Raw genomic sequence first — 20,260 nt, forward strand, 5'->3', positions numbered from 1 at the left:
AAAGTGGCAGATGGAGTTTAATTCAGATAAATGCGAGGTGCTGCATTTTGGGAAAGGAAATCTTAGCAGGACTTATACACTTAATGGTAAGGTCCTAGGGAGTGTTGTTGAACAAAGAGACCTCAGAGTGCAAGTTCATAGCTCCTTGAAAGTGGAGTCGCAGATAGATAGGATAGTGAAGAAGGCGTTTGGTATACTTTCCTTTATTGGTCAGAGTATTGAGTACAGGAGTTGGGAGGTCATGTTGCGGCTGTACAGGACATTGGTTAGGCCACTGTTGGAATATTGCATGCAATTCTGGTCTCCTTCCTATCGGAAAGATGTTGTGAAACTTGAAATGGTTCAGAAAAGATTTACAAGGATATTGCCAGGGTTGAATGATTTGAGCTGTAGGGAGAAGCTGAACAGGCTGGGGCTGTTGTCCCTGGAGCATCGGAGGATGAGGTTTACAAAATTATGAGGGGCATGGGTAGGATAAATAGGCAAAGTCTTTTCCCTGGGGTCGAGTAGTCCAGAACTAGAGGGCATACGTTTAGGGTGAGAGGGGAAAGATATAAAAGAGACCTAAGGAGCAACTTTTTCACGCAGAGGGTGGTGTGTGTATGGAATAAGCTGCCAGAGGATGTGGTGTATGCTGGTACAATTGCAACATTTGAGAGGCATTTGGATGAGTATATGAATAGGAAGGGTTTGGAGGGATATGGGCCGGGTGCTGGCAGGTGTGACTAGATTGGGTTGGGCTATCTGGTTGGCATGGACGGGTTGGACCGAAGGGTCTGTTTCCATGCTGTACATCTCTATGACTCTATAACTTATGAACTTATGTCAGCCTTTGTTGCAATAGGGTTTCAGGACAGGAACAAGGCAGTCTTACTGCAGCTGTAGAGAGCTTAAGTGAGACCACACCTGGAATGCTATGTACGGTTTTGATATCCTCACCTAAGAAAAAAATATACATACTTTAGTATATGTAAATGGCAAGTTCGCCAGTGTGTTTTTCTAGCATTGAGGAGACGTTGGGTGAACTGGGCTTGTATTTAGCTGAGTTTAGAAAAGTGAGAATGGATCTCATCAAAACATATAAAATTGTGACAGGGCTAGGTGCAGGGATCATGTTCACCCCATCCAAGAGATCCAAAATAATAGGTCACCATCACAGGATATGCAGTAGACCATTTCAGACTGAAGTGAGGAGAAATATCTTCACTGACAGGGTGGTGAATTTGTGGATTTCTGTACCACAGAAGGCTGCAGAGGCAAATCACTGAGTATGTTCAGCAAAGATATAGATAAGAAAGAAGGAAGGGAAAAAAGAGGAAAGAAAGAAAGAATTAAAGAGAAAATGAAAGAATGAGAAAAGAAAGAATGAATGGGTGAAAAAAATAAAAAAAGGAAAGAAGAAAGAAAGAAAGGAAGATGTTGAGGAAAAGTGAATGTTACCAGAGTTCCACTGTTAGGAACATTTCATGCTATTGCTGTGAGGGTTAATGTTGAGCTGTTGGATGTGATTGTCATGAATTAATTCATCAGTAAAAGACAAGTGCATACCATATTTAACCACAGTATTGCTCAACTTATTGTCCTCCACTGGCTCTTGGACTGGAAAGTCTCCCACCAGGATTTCAGGAGTGAACTCATCCGTGACATTACATCCAGTGTAAATTGTATGGAACACATACTGAATTATTCATATGTACTGCAAATGAGCAAAACTCCTCACTAAGACTAAGAATTTAGAAAACCATCTCTTGCATGTTAATTGTCATGTTAGTGCAATCAATTCCTAATGTGGAAACTATGTTAACATTGAAGTAAACTTCCACATTAATAAATACAATGGTTAAGTAGATCTAATTGCAAAATGCTGTCACCTTCGTGCTAGTGTCAGCAAATCTAACTTTGGTGTTGTCATGGTGAGGCTTGTGCATCTATGTAAGTAACACTCATACAGAAATATAACAGCAGCTTAAAAGCAGCTCGCCTTTCCAAACCTGTTAGTTTGATTGTAGTGTCAGTGGCTAACTGTATTTAAACAAAAATCTGTAGAAATTAGTCTGCAAAAGCAAAATAAGATTAAATATAAGGTGCATTTGCATCAGTATTGTACCTCAGTTCCAGCAAACTACTCATTTCAAACCTTAGTCATCAAGCTCCAGTTTACAGAAATTCATCAGAAATTAAATTCCAGGTCTTTGTTGACTCCTTCTAAGAAAATGGGCCTTTTACTAAACACTTGTAAAATGAAGGTCATCTTCCAGTGAGCTCCCTCAAAGCAACACCTGGCCACCCCAGTTCATTAAGATAGAAGGCGAGATCTTGAAAACAAGCACTATATTCCATGTCTTGTGAGATTCCTCGAGATAAAGGCAGACATTGACATTGAAATTCATAATCAATTTCCACGTACCAGTTAGCCTCAACTAAAGGAAATAGTTTTGAGGACCAGGATCTCAGGCCTGAGACTAATAATCCCCATGCTCCTACAATGGATTCTTCAAAGCACTGGAGAAGCATCACCAGCATTAGTATCTTCAGAAGGTCTTCCAAATTTGGTAGCAGCTAAAGGGGCCCAATCACAGCAACCTCTCCCCAGTCAGCCTGCCTAGCTTTGAGGTGCTAATCATTTAAAAGCAGCATTTCTATGTGCCTGGCAACAGACTCTTGAAGCAATTGCTTTATTTGAAACTCAGTCCTAATAGGAAACCACTAGGATAACAGCAGAAACAATTGAGGGATGTTCTCACAGGATTCCTGAAGAGATTAAACATCTAACCCATGAGTTTCCCTGGTTTGTAACTGATCAAAATGGATCAAGGTCATTCAGGAAGGTATGAAGCACATTGAGGAACTTCATCAAAACAGATAGAAGCAAAGCTGCAGCATCAGAGAGAATGCATTGGATGTATCAGCCACCTCAGAACTCATTGAAATGAAGTCATAGTAAATCATCCTCAATCGCAAGAAGCTATCTAAGAAGAACAAAAGGTGTGACAGTGCAAAAGCATGCAATTGGAAACTCCCTCTTTGATATTATTTACTGTTTCATCTTTCTAGTTGTTAATGTAGCTATCATAACAACTCAAGCTTTGATTATTCAATAACATTTTCCAACGTTAAATTATATCACAGTGTTTATGTGTTTTCCTCATTCTAAACATAGGAAGGCATCATGTTAGGAGCGGTTGGAGCTTACGATTGGAATGGAACAGTGCTTTTACTAAAAAACAATGACGCCATTATCCCAGACAATGAATCATTTTTGAACAAATCAAAAGAAGTTAATGAACCTCTTGCTGGATATTTAGGTAAGAAAACCATTGAGGCATAGCCCCAGGTGGGATTCTGTGGCAGAATGCACTTTTATAATTTTTATATAGTCTGGAGCTATGTATAGTGATGGTAATGTAGCCTCAAATACAGACTTTAAATGTTTTCAAATACATTTATTGGTTAGTGAAAATGTGAAATTCTGAAGTAGATTTTTTTAAATTGCAGTTTATCATCATTTAAAAACAATGGTTGGTTTCAGGTGAAGTTTCAGTTTATTGGTGGTATTCCCACTTCCTGAGTCAAAAGGTACAGGGTTTAAATTCATCTCCAGACAATCCTGGAGGATGAATTTGTGCTTAGTATCGATAAGATAGATGTGGATGTGATAACCCCTACCCACTTATCTCATTCCTGAGTGGATATAAATGTCTCTTCCCCCAGCCACAATTCAGATGATAAGGAAAATGCACAATTAGCCAGAAGGGTGTGCAATTGGAACACTGCCACTTCCCGCTACTGCCCAATTAAATCTCTATTAGAACAGCCTACTGACTGGATAACAGTTGAGGTGCTTGAGTGAGTATTTGATACCCATTTAAGGACCTCATTCTGCCACCATTGTGTTCACTCTGAGGGTAGGGTGTGGCCATGTGGGAAACTCTGTTGACCATATGGGAAGGTTGCAGGATTCTGGATTTCAGGGGAAGAAATAGGTGGAGTGTCTTATTCCAAGCTACCCAGTGTCTGATGGAAGAACCTGGCCTTGAGAACTGAGGCCCAATGAGTTCCATCCCCTCAGCCAATCCCTCTCACATTACTAATCATATTACTAGCTATATTTTGCCCTCACTAATCTGTGAGTTAGGTTCCTTGGCAAATTCCTCAGCCTAATGTTGGTGTATTGCCGTAAGCGCAAAAGTTTTTGGCTGACAGCTTTGAAAGGCACTTAGTTCTGGTAAGATATGAGGGCCTCCTGATGAAGGGCTATTGCCTGAAACAGGGATTTTCCTGCTCCTCAGAAGCTGCCTGATCTGCTGTGCTTTTCCAGCACCACTCTAATCTTGACTCTTATCTCCAGCATCTGCATTACCCACTTTTGCCTACTTAGTTCTGGTAAGCCTACCCCATGGGAGTAAAGCAGGATCCCACCAGTTCTCCTGATGGTGCTGGGCAAGACCCCCTTCAACAACAGCATTGAATTCCACAAAAAACTTGGGTTTTTTGAAATATAAACTCTTCTGTTAACTGATGGACAGGTGGAAGGAGCTTTCCCATCCAAACTGCTCACAATATTCCAAATGCAGCCTGATCAGAGTCACACAAAGCCTCAGCAGTACATCTCTGCTGTTGTATTCTAGTTCTCTTGAAATGAATGCTAACATTGCATTTGCTTTCTTAACTGTCAATTTAACCTGCATATTAACCTTAAGAGAAACTTGAACTAGGACTCCCACATTCCTCTGTGCTTCAGATTTCTAAAGCTTTGTTTTATCTCAGTAAGACAAGCCCAAATTAAAGGATTTATTGTATTTGTCCTCATCAATTTGTCATAAACAGGCAGTACTGAAATTTAAACCTTTTCTGACTGCACCTGACAAAACCTGCAGCACATAATAATATCTTAACCTTGCCAAGACTTGAGCATGTCTGTATACCACTATATTATCTCTGTCTTGCTGATGAGATAGGACATACCCAAGGATGGTGATGTTGTAACCTGAGACATTGCATGTCAGGTGTGGTTCTGTGAATATGACTACATTTTCAAGATGGAGTTAGAAATAGATCTTAGCACTAAACCTATCAAAGGTTATCGGGAGAAACCGGGAACAGAGTACTGTATTGGATGTTCAGTCATGATCATACAGAACGGTCTATTCCTGCTCTTGTTTTCTATGTTTCTATGTCAGGATGTTCCTTAAGTTGTCTGTGAGACACCTTTCCTAATTCTAACATCTAACATTCTAATCTCAAGCGTAGGTAAAGAGGACTTTAGCAGGGTCAGTGGAGCTGAGTTTGCTGCTGTCATTTCCAGTACCAAGGTCGATGCCAGGTGGTCCATCCAACTTTATTCCTTCTTTGAGGCTTTTTTAGTGGTTTGATTCAATTGAGTGGCATGCTGGGCCATTTCAGAGGGCAGTTGATAGTCAAACACATTGCTGTGTGACCGAAGTCATATGTAGGCCAGACCAGGTAAAGATGGCAGTTTCCTTCTCTAAAGACATTAGTGAACCAGATGGACGTTTTATGACAGTTGACCATGGATTTATGGTTATTATTAGACTTTCAATTCCCAGATTTCTGATTGTGAATTTGAATTCTACAATCTGCTGTGGTGGGATTCACACCCTGCGTCCTAAAATGTTACTGGGGTCTCTGAATTATTAGTTCATAAGACCATAAGACCATAAGACATAAGAGTGGAAGTAAGGCCATTCGGCCCATCAAGTCCACTCCGCCATTCAATCATGGCTGATGCGCATTTCAGCTCCACTTACCAGCGTTCTCCCCGTAGCCCTTAATTCCTCGGGACAACAAGAATCTATCAATCTCGGCCTTGAAGACATTTAGCGTCCCGGCTTCCACTGCACTCCGTGGCAATGAATTCCACAGGCCCACCACTCTCTGGCTGAAGAAATGCCTCCGCATTTCTGTTCTGAAATGACCCCCTCTAATTCTAAGGCTGTGTCCACGGGTCCTAGTTCAGCAAGAATACCACTGTGCCACTGTCTCTCCAAAATTTGATAAGAAAAGATGTTTCAGTTTATTTTTACGTTCTGTTTTTATCATCTTATGAAACAAGTAATAGTTACTTAGGATAATGCTATTAATCAATTAAGCCAGGTATGGTTTGCACACCATGCAGATGCACTTCTTATAATCTCTACAAAATACTCAATCTCTGCTTGAAATTTCATGAGTCTGTTGATTTCCAATACTTAGGTTACTCTCTGAGCTCTGTCTCAGTTCCTGGGGATGTGTGGTATGTTGCTGGGCAACCTCGATATAATCATACCGGACAAGTTATTATTTATACTTCAAAGGGAAAGAAAATAAGCATTGTACAGACTCTGAAAGGAGAACAGGTATTTCACTAAACAATTGTGTCGCCATTGTGCTCAGCATTATGCCTTTGAAAGTTGTGATAGAATTTCTACATCATGTTAAACATATGACTTGAGTTGTTTCCTGATTATACTTCAATCAGATATTATAATGTAACATAAAAAGGAATGTATGGGGTTCCATGGTTTCTGTTAATTATCTAGATTTAATATGTCTTTTCCAAATCCTAGTTCAGAACAGGAGACTGTCATGTAACAATCTAATGTCATTAATGACCTAAAAGTAAAATGTTACATTGCTTTGTGCAGAGAGATCACATAGGAATTCAAAGCCTTTTGTACATTATTGACATGTACAAAAGCTGAATATCACTTTGAGGTACAGGAAGTGGAGCAGTTAGAACCATATACAGATGTTTCTGATTAAAAATGGATTACAGCATTGGTTCTGTGGTCTGAACACATTAAGTAGATTTTGGAGCTGAATTTCAGATTTATTAAATTGCCTTCTTCAAATCGCTAAGATTTTTCACTTAACTTATTAAAAATGTTGAAATTCAGACAAACATGCATGTTCATTCCATATTCCTAGTTATTTTGAGAATTTTGTAATGACCTCCTTGTTTAACCACAGTGATCTTTGTGCTCATAATGCTGCCAAATTGCTATTACTTTGGGAGTTGCAGGATATAAAGGACCAGTGAGTTATGTGCTTATCAGCATTGTGTGTGGATTGAAGGAAAATCTGTATCAGATGGTATTCTCACACAGGCTTCAGTTAATACTAGAGTGTTATGCATATATCACAAAAACAAAACACCTACTGCTATATTTTGGTGTTTTCTGTCATGGAACCTGTAGCTTACTTATACAGTATCAATAAATCATGACATTATCAGTTATTATGTTCTCTAAACTCATGTTATCTTAAAGGGAAGATAGGATAGGCCTGTTGACTATAGCTAGGTTAATCATATTATCAACTCACTGAGAGCGTCATCTGTATTATAGAGTTGGTACAAGCTGCATAACTTGTTAAACATGTGCAGCTCTTTCTACAAAAGCAAAATGCTATGAATACTGGAAATCTGAAACACAAACAAAATACTTTGGGGAAAAAGCTCAGCAGGTCAGACAACATCTTTGGAGAGAAACTAATGTTTCAGGTCAATGACCTTTGATCAAAACTGGAGAATCAGCAAATATGACCCCAGCTTCCAGTTGCTTATCATTTAATTGTCTATCTCTCTTCCATGTTGAATTTAATGCTCTTGGCATGCTACTGTGATCCAACAAAGCAACAGTTCTTCTGTCATCTTGGCACTCTATCACCTTCTGGATTCAATATTCAGTGCAACAACTTTACATCATAATATCTGCCTCAATTTTATTTTATTTAGCAGGGTTGATCCTCATCTTCTTTCTTTCTTTGTCTGTTCATGTGGCATTCAGATGGTTTTTATGTTTCAATCCATGCCTTATCTTGACTCAGTCATTGTTCGTTTCTTGCTCTCTTTAACTGTTACATCATGAACTTCTTGTTTTGATTTTCCCTGGTCTCCCCCCTCTCACAAACCTTTCATCTTGTTCGCCTGTCACCTCCCTCCATCAGCTGGCTTAAAAATTCTGACATTTGTGTCTGTCTTCCATTCTGATGAGCGGTCTTGACCTGAAATATTAACAATAAGTTATGGTCAGGAGCTATGTGACCCATTGTAGTCCCAGGCTGAGGGTGAAAGTTTGACAGGTTGACATCATATTTATACCTGCACTGAGTTTCCAACCCCATACTCTCTCAGCCACAAGGCCATCCACCTCTGCCTCCATACCATCACCTCTTCTACCTCAGTCAGAAGTCGCATGATAGCAGGTTATAGTCCAACAGGTTTATTTGAAAGCGCTACCCCTTTACCTGCCGAAATCTTGTGAATTCAAATAAATCCGTTGGACTGTAACCTGGTGTCATGTGACTTATGACTTTGTCCACCCCAGTCCAACACCGGTCCAGCATCATGTCTATCTCAGTTGATCTGCTAATGGTGCCTTCAAATATGTCTTTATTGCCTCCAGACTTAAACAATTACTTTCCCCCCAGGCCAACCTTCCATTCACCACACATGTGAACGCAAGCTCATCTCTAAGTAATTATTTTCAATCATAAAATTCCAAAACCCATAACCTCCTGATCTAATTTGATATTGAATCTCAAACGTCTGCACCTCAAACTTATTATTGTCATTCCTGTATTTAAATTTTTGCACACCACCATCTCATTTATCTCTGTAAGCTCCTCTAGCCATACATGGGCCTACTCCTTTTCTGCAATCTTCCTTCTCTTTAACCCTGTCATTGGGATTGTTTAACTGTTTAGACTCCACACTCTGAAATCTTTTTCCTAAAACCCTCTGCCTTCCCATCTCCCTCTGCTTCTGTAAGGGCAAACACTTTAAAACATTAAAACAAATGTCTTTGAACAATTTGTTGGTCATTTTTTGTATGCTTTAATTAGGATCCTTTTTTCTGACACCTTTACAAAATATTTTGACATTTTCTTTATCTACTTGCAAGGTGACAGATGATTATAAGATATTATTGCAGCTGTCTGGTTTCCACCTCTGGTTTCAATACATGGTACATGCAACCTGAAAGCCACAAAGCCAGTGCAGTATAGCAAAAGAATAAATGAAATGTCAGCTGTATTTCTGGAATGATTAGATTAGATTCCCTACAGTGTGGAAACAGGCCCTTCAGCCCAACAAGTCCACAGCGACCCTCTGAAGAGCAACCCACCCAGACCCATTCCCCTACATTTACCCCTGACTAATGTACCTAACACTATGGGCAATTTAGCATGGCCAATTCACCTAACCTGCACATCTTTGGACTGTGGGAGGAAACTGGAGCACCCAGAGGAAGCCCACGCAGACACAGGGAGAATGTGCAAACTCCACACAGACAGTTGCCCGAGGTGTGAATTGAACCCAGGTCCCTGGTGCTGTGAGGCAGTAGTGCTAACCACTGTGCCACCGTGCCACCCCAGAAGTGGCAGATCGAGTACAATGTGGGAAAGTGTGAGGTCATGCACTTTGGAAGGAGGAATAGAGGCATGGACTATTTTCTAAATGGGGAGAAAATTCAGAAGTCTGAAGTCAAAGAGACTGAAGCAACAACATGTTCTGTTTGTGTGACATGAATGCTATTCCCCTTTTTCAGATTGGTTCATACTTTGGCAGCACTGTGTGTGCGATTGACGTCGATAAAGATTCGTTAACTGATATTCTTCTTGTTGGAGCTCCTATGTTTATGGGAACTGAGAAAGAAGAGCAAGGGAGAGTTTATGTCTACAATCTGAGAGAGGTGATAAATTGAAATAATACACATCTCAGTTATAAAGTAAACACAGAATTACACATGTCATAAAATCACACCCAATGCTAAATATGCAGTCATTCCACATTAAAATTGCAAAATCATTCAATAATATTCCTGCCCTATGATTCATTTAACCATATTATTCTGAGTGGTGGCCAAGGATCATATTGTAACTCAAAATAATTTCATTGGGAATTATAAAGACAAAGCTGCAAGTCTAACACTGTCAAAATATCTATCTGTAACATTTTCCTATCAACCCTGTGTGTATTAACTTACATTGGTTCCTGGTTAAGCAACATCTTGATTTTAAATTTCTCCTCATTGTTTTCACATCCCTCCAAGGCCTCACCCTCCCCATCCCTGAAATTTCCTTCAGCCCCACAATTCTTCAAAGACACCAAGCTCATTGAATTCTGGACCCTTGATTATCGATGATTTAAAGTTTGCCAACCATCAGTGGCCTTCGCTTCCCTTCTGGAATGCCCTCCCCACAATCCTCAGTCTTGCAATCTCACTTTCCTCCTTCAAGAAACTCTTGAAAAACCAAGAATTTGAACATCTGATCTGTTATCTCCCCACTCAGTATGTGAAATGTCATGGAAGCTTTCATTGCATGTAAGGTGGTATATAAATATAAGTTATTTTTGGCAATATTCATGAAAGAAATACAATTTCTCAATTCGTCCCATCACATGCAACTTTAAAAAAAAACTTTTTTGAACAAAATCACAAATGTAGCAAAATACAAGTAACGTCTTGCTTTGAGGAGTGCTAGCTCATGTAATCTTTTTCATGCTAAAAGAAATGCAGGATTTATATAATCCATATAAAAGACTCGCTGTGTAGCAAATATTGAGAGAAAGTCCTGAGGCATAAGCACACATTCTTCCCAAGGGAACTAAGAATAATGTTCCTTATATCTTCTATCTTCTTAATATTTATATACTGTGAAACAGTAATACCCTGTTGAAACAGAGTTCGCATTGAACAGATTTTGAGCACAAGACTTGATTTATATCTAGGATTTATAAAAACAAAATGCAATCCTGGAGCAAGGAGCTGAATCTTGCTTTCTTCATGAATGGTGAAATCCTACTGCCAGGAACAAAAGTGGGAGCTGACCCCACTTCTGGGGTGGGAGCATGTCACTGTCTGTGAGCAGTTTCTAAACCGTCACCGGACCAGGCTTCCAACTGAGGATAGCGACCTACCTGTAAGAGTTGCTGGCTCAATTAGACAGTTCAGCAGCCTCAGCAGTACCAGTGCTAGCAGTAAGCTGAGACTACTGCACCAGGATGTGTGCGTGCCTCAATGATGAGTGCCCTCAAAGACACATAAATGTTTCTGAGGAAGACAGGGTCAGGCAGAAGAGGCAATGGTCTAGTGGTATAATCACCAGACTGTTAATACAGAAGCTCAACTAATAGTCTGGTGACCCAGGTTCAAATTCTGCCATGGCAGATAGTGGACTTTGAATTCAATGAAGAGTCTAGTGATGACCATGAAATCTTTGTGTGAACCCATCTGGTTCACTAACATCCTTTAGGAAAGGAAATCCTTACCTGGTCTGGCTTACATGTGACTGCAGACCCACAGCAATATGGTTGACTCTCAACTGCTTTCTATGCAATCAGGGATGGGCAATAATTGCTGGAGCCAGCGACACCAACATCCCATGAATAAATATTTTAAAAAGTAGGGTCTTGTAAGGTGTAGAGTTTAGTTAATGAGCTGTAGGCTATCATCAGTGGTGACCATTGATTGATTTGGTTTGATAATAAATTATATCAATTGTGGTCCTTTCGGTTCGGCATTGGCTTAATTAGTTGGTTTTTAAATGTCTTCATCACTGAGGTTACTGTCATTGTAATGTGCCAATGCAAACAATGAGGGTTGCAGGAGTTGGGATAGCCTAGTACAGGGGTGGGGAACCTGCGGCCTTAAAGCCACATGCGGCTGTCTAGGCCATTGTGTGTGGCTTTTTGAATGAATCCAAATTTTGCAGAACAAATCATTTAATTTTTATTAATATGTTTTTTAAATCCTTTATTATTTTTATTTTAATCTTCAAATGAATGTATTTAAAATACCAGAGAGTAAAAGAAAATTCAACAAAATAATCCTCATAGGCTGACCACCACAATTAAAATAATTGGTAAGTCATAAGGGCTAAAACTGCAGGCCTCCATGCTGCAACCAAATATTCAAATGCTTTCCTATAAAAATCAGTCACAACAAAGTCATTAAAAGGTTAGTTAACTTTAGAACTAACTTTTTTTTTCTTTTTTTTTGAGTTAGTACATAGTAGTTAGATTTGTACAAAATAATGTGAATTTTGAAGAATATATAATTGAAGTTTCTTGGATGCGGCCTTATTGGATTACAACTAACATAATGCGGCCTTCCAACATGAAAAGGTTCCCCACCTCTGGCCTAGCGCCAACCCTCCCACTCCACTGCATAAGGTATGACTTTTAAAACAGAAGTAATTACTCACTTCTTTCCCTTGTGGTATAGAGATATGAGGCGATAACCTTACAAACTATTTTTTAATAGCAGAACAGGCATCATAACATCTTAAAGTATGGTCCCACTCACCTGACTCTTAGCTTCTCCACATCAAGCTATGCCCTTGGTAAACTGCAAAAACTTGTCATTTGCTTGGATGCATTTATACAAATTCAAGTAGCATTGAAGCATGCATCTGAATCTTCATTTCTTTCTTTATTTCAGAATGAGTTTCGATATCAAATGATCCTTGAGCCATTAAAACAGCAGTGTGGTTGTCACTCTGTCTCAGGTCTCCGTGCAGAGAAATTCAATGAGGTAGGTTAAAAATAAAATACGTTCTTTTGAAAATTTCCTGCATCTGAAGGACACTTGTTAAATATCAGACCACACACTGGGTCTAGCTATTTTTCTGCTGTTCCTGGTGACTGCCTTAGAATAGGTGTTAGGCCTCTTACAAATGTAAATAGGAGGTAAGAGTGGATTTTTCTCCGAAGATGCTGCTAGATCTCCTGAGCTTTTCCAGCAATTTCTCTTTTTGTTTCTGATTTACAGTATCCGCAGTTCTTTCATCTTTTTTGTCTAATATTTGCTTTGGAAACCTTTGCCAAGACTGACATGAAATGAGCAGCACAGGGTTACACAGGATTATTCAGTAGTCACTGTGATCAAATCGGCAATGACAATTCAGGTTGATAATTGGCAAGTAACATTCATGTCACACAAATACAAGGCAATGATCCACTCCACAAAGAATCTAACCATCCATTCTTGAAACTTAAAATCTTACTATCTCTGAATCCCCTACTATTACAATTCTGGGCGGTTGCTATTGATAAGAAACTGAACTGGGCCAGCTACATAAATGCTGTGGCAACAAGAGCCTAGTGATATTATTACTGGATTGTTAATCCGGAGACCCATATAGTGTTCTGGGGACCAAGGTTTGAATTAAGAGTCTGATGATGACCATAAATCGATTGTTGAAAAAACTCATCTGGTTCACTAATGTCCTTTAAGGAAGGAAACCGCTATCCTTATCTGTTCTGGCCTACATGTGTCTCCAGACCCACAGCAATGTAGTTGACTCTTAACCTAATGGGCAATGCTCTCAGCCTGTGAATTAACAAAAAATAGCAGGTCAGAAGTTTGAAAATTCTGAGGAGTGAAACCCACCTGCTGACTCCTCAAAATCTAGCTACCATCTACATGAAACAGGACAGGAGTGTGATGGAATACTCTCTGCTAGAAGATAGATGAGGGAAGAGTCTACATGGATCTTAGCAAGGTCTTTGACAAGGTTCCACATGGTAGACTGATTAGATCATGTAGGATTCAGGGAGACCTGGCCAATTCGATATGAAATTGGCTTGACAGTAGGAAACAGATGGTGGTGGGGTGCTGTCTTCAAATTGGAGACCTGTGACCAATCATGTTTTGCAGGGATCTGTGCTGGATCCACTGTTGTTCGTCATTTATACAAACGATTTGGATGTGAATATAGGAAGCATGGTTAGTGCAGATGACACCATAATTGGTAGCATGGTGGACAGTGAAGAAAATTATCCAAGAGTATAACGTAATCCCAATGGGCCATGGAGTGGCAGATGGATTTTAATTTAGATAAATACAAATGTTGCATTTTGGTAAGACAAACAAGGACAGGAGTTATACAGTTAATGGAAAGGTCCTGGGGAGTGTTGGTGAACAGAGAGGCTGAGGGGTTCAGGCACATAGTTCCATGAAAGTTGTGTCATGGGTACAAAATGGCAGTAGGCATGCTTGCCTTAATTTCTCAAACCACTGAGTATAGGGGTTGGGACATCATGTTGTGGTTGTACAGGATGTAGGTGAGGCCACTTTTGGAATATTGTGTACAGTTCTGGTCACCCTGCTATAGGAAGAATATTAAGTTGGCAAGGGCACAGAAAAGATCAACAAGGATGTTGCCAGGGCTGCAGCATTTGAGTTATGAGGAAAGGCTAGATAGGGACTTATTTCAGTAGACCACAGGAGGTTGAGGTGTGACCTAATAGAAGTCTATAAAACAATGAGGGACATAAATAAGGTGAATAGCAAATGTATTTTCACTAAGGTAGAAGAGTTCAAAACTAGAGAGTGTAATTTTAAGGTGATTAGAGAAAGATTTAGAAACAACATGAGGGGCAGTTTTTTTACAGAGGATGATTTTTGGAATGAACTGCCAGTAGAAGTTCATAAGTTCCTAAGCGGGTACAGTTACCATATTTAAAAGACATTTGGACTGGTACATGAATAGGAAAGGTTTAAAGGGATGTAGGCCAAACACAGACAAATGGGAAACCTGGTCGTCATGGATAAGTAGGACCAAAGAGTCTGTTTCCATGCTGTATGACTGTACATCTTTATGACTATAACTGCAGTGCCAACAACACTCAAGAAGTGCAACATTCTCCAGGGCAATTCAGCCCACTTGACACCACCTGAAATTGAGTGTAAACATGCTCCAAGGCACAGAACCAGCAGTGTGTGCCACCTACAAGATACTGCAACTCATCAAGACTCCTTAGACTGTACCTTCTAAAACCACAACAACTACCATCCAGAAGGACTAGGCCAGCAGATACATCAGAACATCAGCATCTGCAAGTTCCTTTAAGGCACACAACATTCTCAGATGTAACTATATTACAATTCCTTCATTGTGGCTGGTTTAAAGTTCTCAAATTCTGTCCACATTGATGCCATGGGTATATCTGTATTTTGCCAACACCTTGTATGAAGAACAATTATTTTTATTGTTCATTCATGGGATGCGGCCATTACTGTTTGGACCACTATTTGTTGCCCTTAAGAAGATGGTGGTCGACTTTATTCTTGAATTGTTGCAATCCATTTGGTGCAGGTCCAACCACAATGTCATTCGTGAGGATATTCTCCAGTGATGTCCTGAAACTAAGATGACTGATTTCTAACAATTTAAACCTTCTCCTTTTGTCATAAGTATAACACAAAACAGTGGAGAAATTTCCTCCTAATTCCTGTTGATTTTAGGTTTGGTAGGGATCCTTGATGACAAGCTCTTCCAAATACTGCCTGCATGTCAAAGGCAGTCACTCGCATTTCACTTCTGGAATTCAGCTCTTTTGTCCATGTTTGAACCAAACCAGCTGGAATGAGGTCAGGAGCTGAGTGGCCCTGATGGAACCTATGCTGAGCATTAGTAAGCAGGTTATTGCTGTACAAATGCTGCTGATAGCACTGTTGATGACAAGTTTCATCAGTTTATTGATGAAGAAAAGTAGACGAATGGGGCGGTAAATGACCAGGTTGGATTTACCCCGCTCTTTGTCTGCAGGAAAACCCAGGGCAATTTTGCACATTGTTGGGTAGATGCCAGTATTATAACTGTACTAGAAGAGCTAGGCTGTGACAGCAACAAGTTCTGGACTAAAAGTCTGCAGTACAATTGCTGGAATGTTGTCAGGTCCCATAGTCTTCATAGTATCCACTCACTCCAACCCTTCTTTGACATCATGTGGTGCGAATCGAATTGGCTGATGACTGGCTTTTGTGACTGGGGACCACTGGAGGAGGCTGAGATGGATCATCCACTTGGCAACTCTGGCTGAAGCTTGCTGGAAATGCTTCAGCCTTATCTTTTGCACTCATGTACAGGCATCCCTTATCATTGAGGACGGGGAGATCTGTGGTTGTTTAAGTTTCCATTATCCACCACCATTAACAAATAGATGCGGCAGGACTGCGTAGCTCGTATCTGTTCCATTAGCTGTGGAATTTCCCTTGTGGGAGGTGGGATGGAGCAGCAAAAAGGAAGGGAAGGTTTCATTCATAACTGCTCAGAAATCCACACAACATTCCTCCTGCCTTCACAGGAACTATTTTTGAAAATTTCCACAACTCTTTTTAAAATAGTTTTTCATAGGATGTGGGTGTCTCTGTAGTGGCCAGCATTAATGGTAATCAACCATTACCATCAACCCTGGTTCAATGGACAGTGCAGGAGGGCCTGCCAGGAGCAGCATTAAGTTAACTTGGTGAAGCTACAACACAGGATTGCAGCATAAACAGCGAGTAATGAACAGAGCCAAGAACTTCAGCCAAGTAATGCAACATTCACCATTTTTAAAATAAAGACTTGACAGATGATGACTGCTGGGCCAAGTCATGATTCTAAATGCTGAGACCCAGTTTTAGATTTTCCTACTTCGGGGTTTGCCTCTTTACCAGGGTCTCCCAAAGTGGGGGGGTTTGAGGACCCCAATTGGGGTCACAAACTTAAATATTATAGCTGCAAATCAGCAATGGCTGCCACAGGAGCTTCATCCTCTCCCTCGTGCTTATAGTTGTTTTCTTCCCATCCCATGTCCTCCTAGGCCTTACCTCCACCCCCTTCACTCTGCCAGTTCTCACCAACGGACCGTGTTAATTTTCAAACCATAAATGGAATCACAGTGGGAAAGTTCAGATAGTGCTTTTGTGGGAATGGCTAGTCATCCTGAACCCCAGGACAATGGGGATGTGGGCTTAAATCCCATTGTGGAAGATGGTGAAATGCAGATTCAATTAAAAATCTGGAATTAAAAAGCTAACTTAATAAAGCTAGTAAACTGTCAATTGTCTTGAAAACACATCTGGTTCATTATTGACCTTCAGGGAAGGAAGTCTGCTATCTGTGTGGTAAATTCCACATTTTACGAGAATGATTCCAAAAATGAGGAACGTTAGTTATAAAAAGAGACTGAAGAATTTGAGATTCTTTTCCTTGGAGAGAAGAACACTGAAAAGAGATTTGATAGAGTTTTTCAAAATCGTGTGCAAGTTGCATAGAGTAGATAGGGAGAGATTGTTTCCGCTCGCAAAAGAATAAAGACCAAGAGGATGTAGATTTAAAGTGATGTGTAACGAAGCAAGGGTAATATGAGAAAAAGCTTTTTCACACAACTAGGGTACAGAATGCACACCTGGAAGTGCGGTGGACATAGGTTCAATTAGAGTCATAGAGTCAGAGAGATGTACAGCACGGAAACAGACCCTTCGTCCATGCCGACCAGATATTTAGTCCCACCTGCCAGCACCCGGCCCATATCCCTCCAAATTCCTCCTATTCATATACCCATCCAGATGCCTTTTAAATGTTGCAATTGTACTAGACTCCACCACTTCCTCTGGCAGCTCATTCCATTCACATATCATCCTCTGTGTGAAAACGTTGCCTCTTAGGTCTCTTTTATAACTTCCCCTCTCACTCTAAACCTGTGCTCTCTAGTTCTGAACTCTCCCACCACAGGGAAAAGACTTTGCCTATTTATCCTATCCATGCCCCTCATAATTTTGTAAACCTCTATAAGGTCACCCCTCAGCCTCCGACACTCCAGCAAAAACAGCCCCAATATGTTCAGCCTCTCCCAATAGCACAAATCCTCCAACCCTGGCAATGTCCTTGTCAATGTTTTCTGAACCCTTTCAAGTTTCACAATGTCTTTCCGATAGGAAGGAGACCAGAATTGCATGCAATATTCCAAAAGTGGCCTAACCAATATTCTGGACAGCCACAACATGACCTCCCAACTCCTGTACTCAATACTCTGACCAATAAAGGAAATCATACCAAACTCCTCCTTCAATATCCTATCTACCTGCGACTCTACTTTCAAGGAGCTATGAACCTGCACTCCAAGGTCTCTTTGTTCAGCAACACTCCCTTGGACCTTACAATTAAGTGTATAAGTCCTACATTCAAAAGGACATTAGGTAATCAGTTGGATTGAAATGGTGTGCACGGATATGTGAAAGAGGCAAAAGGTTGGCACGAGGTAATAGCACCAAGGCAGGCAGGATAGACCAAATGGCCTCCTTCTGTGCTGTAACAGTTGTGTGATTTAGTGACTCCATACGCACAATGATGTGGATGACTCTTAACTCATTTCGGGATTTTAGGGATGAGCAATAAATGCTGGTCTGGCCAGTGCTGTCCACATCCCATGATGAAATATTTTTTTTAAATTTGGAAAGCATTGATCAATACATTGCATCTGTTTCAGGCTTGTAAATGAGACTAAAGTTTCTTCCACTTTTTTTTTGTTAAACCATTGTGAAAGTCTTAAGCATACGTTGCTCAAAATGGATAAACAGAACTACACAATAAAGTTTAAATATTAATTCTGTGATCCTAAGCTCCCGAATGGGAAGTTATGCTGAGTTGTTTGCAACATTGTAGCACCGATTTTCCAATCTCAGCCTGTGAAAACAATTCTCTGCTATGGCAGTGCCCCATCTTTATAAGCTTAAGAACACTTTTTTTGAAAAAATTAAATGCCACCCACACTGAACCCTGAACAAATATAAACAGTTTAGTTTTAATTCCAAATAAATCTAAAATCAAGTATATGTAAATATTAAATAAAGCAAATAACTGTGAATGTTGGAAATCTGAAACAAAAGCAGAAGTTGCTGGGGAAATTCAGCAGGCCTGGGAGCATTTAAGGAGAGAAAGCAGAGTTAATGTGTCAAGTCCAGTGCCCAGTTCTGAAGAAGGGTCACAGGAATCAAAACATTATTTCTAGTTTCTCTCTACAGATGCTGCCAGACATGAAGCATTTCTCCAGCAATTTCTGTTTCTCTGTTATGTCTAATTATTAATTTTGTCTTCAACTGTGAGGTAAGTATAATATTTGGACTTGATAACCTTCATTTATGAGCATAGTATCTCACAGAGGTATGAGGAGCCAAAGTAAGCCTTCACTTGAAAAGCACAGGATGATTAGAATGGGCATGTTTCTCTGTTTACAGATTGCTGGAAATCATTGATCCTTGATCTGACTTTTTTGCTCAGTATCATTGTTGAATTCCTCTGCCAACTTTGGCTGGGAAGCACGGAGGTTTTCTGGGTCGATACATTTTTTCTTGTCTTTGTGTTTTTTTTCTAGCATGCTCTCCAAACTCAGGAAATGTTGCAGAGTTTTGTTTTTAATTGAGAAGACTATAGACCCAGTTTCAATTTAAAACCACTCAGAGTGCTGATCATGTGTGCTAAGTCTCCATCAAAGAGACTTGTACAATTACAAAATTTAAAAGGCGTCTGGATGGGTTCATGAATAGGAAGGGGTTAGACGGATATGGGACAAATGCTGACCAATGGGATTGGACTAATTTAGGATATCTGGTGGGGATGGACAAATTGGACCAATGGGTCTGTTTCCTGCTATATGACTCTATGACTCTGTCCTTTCTCTGCAGTTCAAAGTTCTACTCATTCAGTTGTGATATTATGTCTGTAAAGAGCTTAATGTTGAACAATCGCACATTATCTGACAGCTTACTAAACACTTCATTCTTTGATTTTAAAAAAGTGATAATTTCAGGCATCAGATCTAAAACTATTTGCAGGACTTTTTCTCAACTTGTACTTTTATAACAATAATTAAAGATTATATCATTATTTTTACTATAAATTAAATATTTATATGACTGGTTCTGTTACAGTTCCAGTCAATGCATTTTAAGGATGTTGATAATGGGGCTTTCAGGAATTGTTTTACAACAGAATATCGGGAAGATGGTTTAATTCATCTCTTGCTGGAGATAGTCATTTCTTAGCTGTTTAGAGTCATAAATGTTATTTTCCACTTCTTAATTAATACTGTCCAATCTTGCTGCATCCAACATTGACTGCTCCGGTATCTGAGGACTGGCAATTGGTATTGTGCATTGTACAGTCATCAGTGATGATGCACACCTCTGACATTATGAAGCAGGGATGATGGTTAGGCCAAGGACATGAACATGAGGAATGCCGGTGTAACTACGGAACTACTGCCTATCTTCTGCAGTTACACCGGCACCACTCCCCACCTCTTCCTCCGCTACATCGCTGACTGCATTGGCGTCACCTCGTGCTCCCACGAGGAGGTTGAGCAATTCATCAACTTCACCAATACATTCCACCCCGACCTTAAATTTACCTGGACCATCTCTGACACCACCCTCCCCTTCCTGGACCTCTCCATCTCCATTAATGACGACCGACTTGACACTGACAT

At 40.1% G+C, this 20,260-nt stretch overlaps 1 protein-coding gene across 1 annotated transcript in view; it reads left to right on the plus strand.

The window, feature by feature from the left end:
- The window catches only part of itga1 (integrin, alpha 1), a 226,037-nt gene that overhangs the window by 117,951 nt on the left and 87,826 nt on the right, over window positions 1-20,260 (plus strand). Inside the window, exons 11-14 of the mRNA XM_043688299.1 lie at window positions 3,161-3,305; window positions 6,214-6,356; window positions 9,549-9,692; window positions 12,444-12,536. Coding sequence (XP_043544234.1) covers window positions 3,161-3,305; window positions 6,214-6,356; window positions 9,549-9,692; window positions 12,444-12,536 — 525 coding nt within the window. The remainder of the gene's footprint in view (window positions 1-3,160; window positions 3,306-6,213; window positions 6,357-9,548; window positions 9,693-12,443; window positions 12,537-20,260) is intronic.

The sequence above is a fragment of the Chiloscyllium plagiosum genome, chromosome 1 (assembly GCF_004010195.1).
Source record: "Chiloscyllium plagiosum isolate BGI_BamShark_2017 chromosome 1, ASM401019v2, whole genome shotgun sequence".
NCBI classification, from domain to species: Eukaryota; Metazoa; Chordata; class Chondrichthyes; order Orectolobiformes; family Hemiscylliidae; genus Chiloscyllium; species Chiloscyllium plagiosum.